We start from the raw sequence: 7498 nt of genomic DNA on the forward strand, positions 1-7498 counted from the left end.
GTTCTTGGAGTCCAGCACTTGCTTTTTCCATCATGGCAGACTTCCCGGCAGCCATATGCATTTGTACTCACATGTTCTTACTCAAAGGTCCTGGGCCGGTCCTGCTTTGGTTTTCTACAATGCTTTTAATTGCCTGCCACTTCTTTTCTCCATTTCAAAAACTTGAAACAAACACTGGGATGAATGAATCATGGTGAATCAGTTTGTTTGGGGTGTGACTTCTTAGGGAGTGCCTGCTCCAGAGGACCTGGCCTGGTGCCTGCGTGTTTTAAGGATGGTGTAGTAGAAAGAGTGCTTCCTTGCAAACCAAGAGGCTGAGTTGTGTCCTGCTTTGCCGCTGACTCACTCTGTAGTTCTGGGCAAACCCCTTCACTTCTCTGAGCGTCATTATCTTCCTAGGGGTGGTGAAGGGGCGCATCAGGGATGTTTGGCTGTGTGCAACAGAAAATTAACGGAGTCGGTATGACATTTTTCTCATATAGCGAAAGGTCCTGAAGTAGGTACCAGGACTGGTGTGGTGGCTCCATGATGCTAACAAGGATGAGGTTATTTTTTTCTTTCTCCTTTGCCTTCCTTGTCTTTGTCCTCATTAGTTGCCTCACGGTTGAGAAAAGACGGCTCTTCCTCCCTGTGTTATGTCTGTCTTTGCACTGGAAGAAAGAGAAGCCAGGGGGCAGTTTGAAAGGAGCATTACCTGGGTCGGGAATGCAGAATTTTCCCAGCTTATGTCTTCATTTCTGGTCCTTCTAGTTACCAGGTAATATGGGGAAGCAACTCACTGTAGCTGGCTGGGCTCATTGACTCTGCATGAACCTGTGGCTTTATTAGCAAGTGTTTCTGTTGTCCATGGCTGCATAACAAACACTTCCTGAACTTAGTGGCTTCAAATCCCAGCAATTGACTCTTTCTCACAGCCGTGTGGGTTGGCTGAGCTTAGTTCTCATAACCTATATGGTGCAGCCATGTCACTCATGAAGCTGCCTGCAGCTGGGAGCTCAGCGGGGAACTTGACGGTGGCTGGGATGTTCAGGATGCCTCTCTTCATGCCTCTCTTCGGGGCATCTCATCATTCTGCAGTGGAGCCCAAGCTGCTTCACAGCATAGCGGCTGGTTTCCAAGGAGGCGGTGGTGGGGGGGGGATTGTTTTAAGAGGATGAGCCCCAGTATGCAAGTGCTTACCACGCCTCTGCCTGCATCACACTTGCTGGTGTCCTGTTGGTCAAAGCAAGTCCCTTACAGCCCAGCCCAGAGATAGTATGGGAGGTGTGGCTCACTGGGGGCCACCACCTACCACAGGAAGGAGGGACGGAGAGTGACTGTGGGGCTGGCAATAGGTACGTTTGCCACAGTGGGTTAGACCTCAGCAGTGTTTCCCAGACGGCGAATCTTGAGATCAGTTTAGTAGTTGACGGCCAGCATTAAAAAAAAGAAGAAATAGACTATAGAGTATATACATGTGTGTACATAAATATATACGTTTGAGGCATGCATACGGATTAACATACACAATGAAAGATGTATTTTGCACTCAAGAGTCACAGTGAAAATAACCAGAAACACTGGGCTTGAACACCTCTGAGCCCCAATGCTATGATTCTATGGCAGAGCCTGGAGGTGAATGTCCGGCTGACCCCCTTCCGTGTAAGGAGCTGTGTGATGGGGACGTATCCTGCCCCCAGGGGCTTAAATGCTGTAGCACCGGCTGTGGCCACTCCTGCCGTGGAGACATTAAGGGAGGTATGTTGGCTCCTTGGGGAACAAGTCCTGAGTTCCAGAGTGGGATGGGGAGGGAGCCATCTCTGGCCTTCCTGTCTTTCCCTTTCTGGAGGGGGGGTTGGTGAGAGTTCTCATGCTTCCTGTCCTCCTAGCCCCCCAGTCCAAAGCAACCCCTCTTTCTAGGGCCCAGGGGCCCATGTTGGCATTGAAAGAACTGGGGGAAGGCAGTGTGGGTTAGTAGGAAGGGTCCTGAGGCCTGAAGATGGGCAGTGTGGCTTCTGGGCTTCATTCTGCTGCCGACTGGCTCTGTGACCTCAGGGAAGCAAACTCCTTTCATTGAGCCAGTTTCTTCGTTTGTAAAGTGAGGGAGTTGCCCAAGATCAGGATTTTCTGACTGATTTCTTAGCAGCATGTATGCAACAGAGAAAAGCATTGCTGCTCTGATTTCTTTGTTTCTTCAATATATTTTAAAAAACAAATACATCTTTTTGAATGCTCCTTTTGTACCAGACTGTAGAACTCCATTAAAAAATTTTTCTTTAAGTTTATTTATTTATTTATTTATTAAAAAAAATTTTTTTTTTCCAACGTTTTTTATTTATTTTTGGGACAGAGAGAGACAGAGCATGAACGGGGAGGGGCAGAGAGAGAGGGAGACACAGAAGCGGAAACAGGCTCCAGGCTCCGAGCCATCAGCCCAGAGCCTGACGCGGGGCTCGAACTCACGGACCGCGAGATCGTGACCTGGCTGAAGTCGGACGCTTAACCGACTGCGCCACCCAGGCGCCCCTTAAGTTTATTTATTTTGAGAGAGAGAGAGAGAGAGAGAGAGCGCGTGCACGAGTGCACAAGTTGGGGAAGAGCAGAGAGAGAGGGAGAGAGAGAGAATTCCAAGCAGGCTCTGCCCTGACAGTGCAGAGCCTGAAGTGAGCTTGATCTCATGACCACGAGATCATGACCTGAGCTGACATCAAGAGTCAGACGCTTAACTGACTGAAGCACCCACATGGCCCTGTAGAACTCCATTTCAGAATCACTGGCTCAGATGTTGTTTTTAGACAACACGTGGATTCCCTGGCAAGGTTCAAGGTTCTGAAGACAGATTCTCTTCCTTACGTAGCTTAGAGTTTATCAGGGAAGGTAGACGGATCAGGCATCGTAATAAATTCTGATGAAAGGCACACAAAGCAGGGCACCAAACCTTGTCTGGCAGACAAGGCCTCCCTGAAGAAGTAACACTATAAGGCCCAGGTGTGGGGGAGAGAGTGGTGGTCTTGACAGACTCCAATCAGCCCCGCCCACAGAGCTGTCAAGCCCCGAGGGACCACCATAGGGAAATCTGAGATGCCAATTGAAAACTATTGGTCCAGATGCTCTCTTGGGGACCTACCGATTCTCAGAGGCTGTAGCTTCCTGGTTTCTCAGCCAGATGTTTGGTTAAGATCTAGTTACAGTCAGGGATGGATTCATCTGGAGCCTCTGAGTCTCAGTGCCAGTCGGAACATGGAGTCCATGGAGTTGACTGTCCTGTCTCTTTACCTGTGCCTGTTTATCTCGCAGGGCGGAGTGGTGATTGTCCACATATTTTGGTGGGCTTGTGCATTGTCAGTTGCATGACGGATGAGAACTGCCAGGCCGGGGAAAAGTGCTGCAAGTCAGGCTGCGGCCGCTTCTGTGTCCCACCAATTCTGCGAGCCGAACTGGCCACAAACCCCAGCTGGACCCTCAGGTCTGATTCTGAATTAGGTGAGTACAGCCTGTCATCGCTGAAAACAGCCAACTTAACTGCTAGGTGCCGAGCACTGGCTTAGGTGCCGGGCAGGGGGCTTCAGAAGGTCGAGACAAAGTTCTTGCCCTGCAGAGGCTAGTTGGGAGAAAAAGGTCATGTGTCACAGATAAGAATCCTTGAATAGACGAGCTGGGGCTTCTAGGCTCTCTGTGTGGGAGTGGCTCCTTAGGAAGGTCTTTCTGCCAGAAGTGGGATCTGATCTGGGTCCTAAAGGCTAGGTGGGCTGTGACAGAGGGAGAATAGCACAGAGTACACGCTGGACAGCGAGTCTGGTGGTTAGCAGGCACAGAGGGTGGAATACGTGTGACATGTTTGGGGAACTGGGTGGGGGTGGGGCAAGTGTGGGTGAAGGAACAGCTGGGCTGCTTTCATGCCAGGAGATATGAGGTTGGTATCTGAAGGAGTAGAGTCTTCACCACCAGTTTGGACTGGATTATCTGGGAAGCAGGGCACCATTCGAGGCTTTGGGGAGCAACGTATGCCATGCTTCTCTAGGGTGTAGAAGGGAAACCTCTCTAGGGTAGAGGGGAGCTGGAGCCAGGAGGGCACAGTTATGACCTGATGTTTCTTCTTTTTGCAGAGACCCGGGTGTCCTAGCTGTCCTGAGCTGCTACAGGGGGCTTGTTCTGGCTGCCAGGAGAGGGAGATATCCTGGGGCTGTGACCCTCTGGGGGGCTCTCATTGCCCTCCCTGCTCTGCTTCTGTTCCTGCTGCTGCCCTGACCGTGGGAATATAGCCGTGGATTTGGGCAATGGTGTTCGGTGCTGCTTGTCCCCAGTAAAGGCTTATGCTGACCTTCTTGTCTGTGCTGTTTGAGGGCTAGGATGAGGAGAGAGAGCTAGGGGGTCTGAGCATGGCTGCAGGATTATGGCACCTTAGGCAATCCATCCTTTCTGAGAACACTGAAATGTTGCTGCTCAGGTGGCGAGGGCAGAAGAGGGTGGGAGCTCAACTGACTTGCCCCAGAAGTCTCTCAAGCCTCAGGAGTGGGACCCTCAGGCCTCTTCTTGGGCCTGCTGATCTTTCTTTTATCAGAATGTGAGTTGGGCTTGGAACTGGTTTACTGCAGTCGTTTGGATGTTCCTGCCTTGGACCTCCTTCCTTAGGGGCTGGCCCATGGCTCCAAGACAGGCAGTAAGTCCCCTCCAGGTCACTTTGCTGTAGGGAGGAATTATCTTTAGGTTCTTGGAATCAAGATCAGTTTTTAAAAATTATATTTGTTAGAGGGCATCTGGGTGTCTCAGTCGGTTAAGCTTTGGACTTTGGCTCAGGTCATGATCTCGATATTCCTGAGTTTGAGTCCTGTGTCGGGCTCTGTGTTGGGCTCAGAGCCTGGAGCCTGCTATGGATTCTCACTCTCTCAAAAATAAACATTAAAAAAATAAAAAAAAAAATTATATTTGTTAGGTATACAAAATGGACCACATTCTATATCTTTGAGAAATTTATGTCCTCACATACACTCTTGTAATGGGACTCCATGAAAATAGCTAATTTAGCTAGTCATCTCTTGTTGGACCTTAATCTGTGTACGTTTAATGTTGGCCTACTTTTGCAGGTAAATCTGGGGACAATTCTCAATAGTAGAATTCTAGGTTCTCAAATAGAGTCTGACAAAAAAGACACACACACACACACACAAAGCCCCTCAATCAATGTTCATTGAATGAATGGAAGAATTTTTTGAGCTGCAAGTAATAGAAAACCCAACTAACAGTGGCTTAGCCAATAAAGACATTTAATTTTCTCACATCAGAGTCTGGAGAGAGGCAGTGAGGCTGGTTCGGCAGCTTACCCTCAACACCAATGCGCAGACTCATTCCTTCCTTCCCCACCAACCTCAGCATGCTGGCTTTTGTCTTCGAGAGGGTCACCTCACAGGTGTGGGATGGCTGCCGTAGCTCCAGACATCACAGCAGGAAGATGTAGTGGTGAAAAGACCTTCACCTCAGATGGTGCTCTCCTTTTAATGATGGAGACCATCTTCCCCAGAGGCCATCCCCTCCCCGGATTTCCCTTGTCCTCTCATCGGTCAGAACTGTTGCCACAAGGGAGGCCAGAAAAGCAAATGGGAATGGGAAAATGTGACTGTCTTTGATTAAACATGCTTCATCCTTGAGGCTGAGGGATGGACCCATCTGTATATAAAAGCTGAGATTCTATTAGCAAGGAAGAAGGAGAGAATGACTTTGGGGTTAGGTGGGTAATGAACCACACATGTCATATTGGGTCAAAGGACACATGCATTCAAAATTTAGAAATTGCTAACGTAGGCAGGGCTTTTATAACAAGAAAAAAAGAGTATTAGTGCTCAACTTGAATATTGCAAAAATGTTTTTGTAATTCCCAAGTCTAGTGGAAAAAGGCAAGTTACAACTTAAGAAGAAAGTTCCCATCACTGCTGTCTTTTTTGTTCCTCCCTTCCCTCTGTTTTCACACTGGCCTATGAAATTCCGGTTTCTGCTATGATCCAAGCACTCTTCTCTCTGAGCAGACGTGTCTGTTGTTGCCTGATCTGAACAAGAGTAGATGGTGTGAGCCTGTCCATGGCCATCCCAGGGCTCCGGGCTCACAGCGCAGGGAACTAGGAGGACCCACAGGTGTCAGTGTGACAGGCTGCTGGACATTTTGGCAGGTTCCTCTTCCATTGTTTTGCTTGTCGTGTTATTAAAAAAATCAAAATAACACGTGCACACTTGCAACAAAATCAATGTGGAGCAACTTTCAATGAAAAACAGCAGTCCTAGAACCTTAAAATACTGTAAAGTAGGGTGATTTTTCTGCCGGGATGGGGGTGGGACTGGAAAGGAAGGTGTGAGTCCCAGCACAGCACAGGCTGAGCACCAGGAGAGAGGTCCCTTCCAGGTCTTCCCTCCTCATCTGGGGCTACCCACCTTGTCCACTTGGGAGCAATGACATGGGGCTGGCGGGGGGAAGGGGAGGGGAGAGAATGAGGTGGGATGGGGGGAGAGGGAGAGAGAAAGAGAAAGTATGAACTGAAGGGCTGAATTTTTTTTTTTTTACAGTCTTTTTTTTTTTTTAACCTTTATTTTTGAGACAGAGAGAGACAGAGTATGAACGGGGGAGGGTCAGAGAGAGGGAGACACAGAATCTGAAACAGGCTCCGGGCTCTGAGCTGTCAGCACAGAGCCCGACGCGGGGCTCGAACTCACGGACCGCAAGATCATGACCTGAGCTGAAGTCGGCCGCTCAACCGACTGAGCCACCCAGGCGCCCCCTGAATTTTTTTTTTTAATTAAACATTTCTAAAAATTTAAATATAATTTATTGTCAAATTGGTTTCCATACAACACCCTGTGCTCATCCCAACAGGTCTGAAGGGCATTTGGCCTTGGGGTTGTGTTGGAGTTGGAGGTCAAAAGCCAGATTCTACGCCTCCCCCGCCCCCCTAGGCCTTTCTAGGCCTCTTTTCCTACTGTTGTACCCTAAACCAAAGCCATCAGAACCTTTCCTTCCTCAGAGTTTAAGGCCATTTCCACCTCAGGCCTCGGGGAGCAGGTCTCAGTGGACCCTGCTTCTATGGATGCCCCAAACTTGCACCCTGAAATTAGCCTCTGACCAGATGGAAAGGCCACACACAAGCCCCTCCCCATCCTCAGCTTCCAGGTGGTTCACCTTGGGGGGGTGAAATCTGAAACCGGCCCCCAGACACAGAGGTCAGGGTAAGACAGAGGAAAGAGAAAAGAGGCCACTCTGATCTCCACAGGTGGCAGGTGTAACAAGCAAGGGAATTTACACACTGGCAGGTGTAACAAGCAAGGGAATTTACACACGATGCTGGTCTTGGGCTCTGGAAGACAGAGGATCTCAGCGCCTGCCCACCAGAACCTTAACAGTTTACGGAGGGGCCTTAACCAGGCTCGGTCACAGGTACCGGCCAGAGGGTCTCAACAACACTTTGCTCCCTCAAGGCTACATCCGTGAAAATGGCTCCCGCTGTGGGAATGGTGGGCGGAGCCTATGCTCCAAGGA

The 7498-nt window shown here is 49.4% G+C and overlaps 1 protein-coding gene across 3 annotated transcripts in view; it reads left to right on the top strand.

The window, feature by feature from the left end:
- WFDC3 (WAP four-disulfide core domain 3) overlaps nucleotides 1-4299 on the top strand; it is a 15356-nt gene extending 11057 nt beyond the window's left edge. For all 3 annotated transcript variants that reach the window (XM_042930831.1, XM_042930832.1, XM_042930833.1), the window contains exons 5-7: nucleotides 1606-1737; nucleotides 3277-3462; nucleotides 4086-4299. In XM_042930831.1, coding sequence (XP_042786765.1) covers nucleotides 1606-1737; nucleotides 3277-3462; nucleotides 4086-4102 — 335 coding nt within the window. In that variant the 3' untranslated portion in view covers nucleotides 4103-4299. The remainder of the gene's footprint in view (nucleotides 1-1605; nucleotides 1738-3276; nucleotides 3463-4085) is intronic.
- Nucleotides 4300-7498: the final 3199 nt, after the last annotated feature.

This window comes from Panthera leo, chromosome A3, assembly GCF_018350215.1.
Source record: "Panthera leo isolate Ple1 chromosome A3, P.leo_Ple1_pat1.1, whole genome shotgun sequence".
Taxonomy (NCBI): Eukaryota; Metazoa; Chordata; class Mammalia; order Carnivora; family Felidae; genus Panthera; species Panthera leo.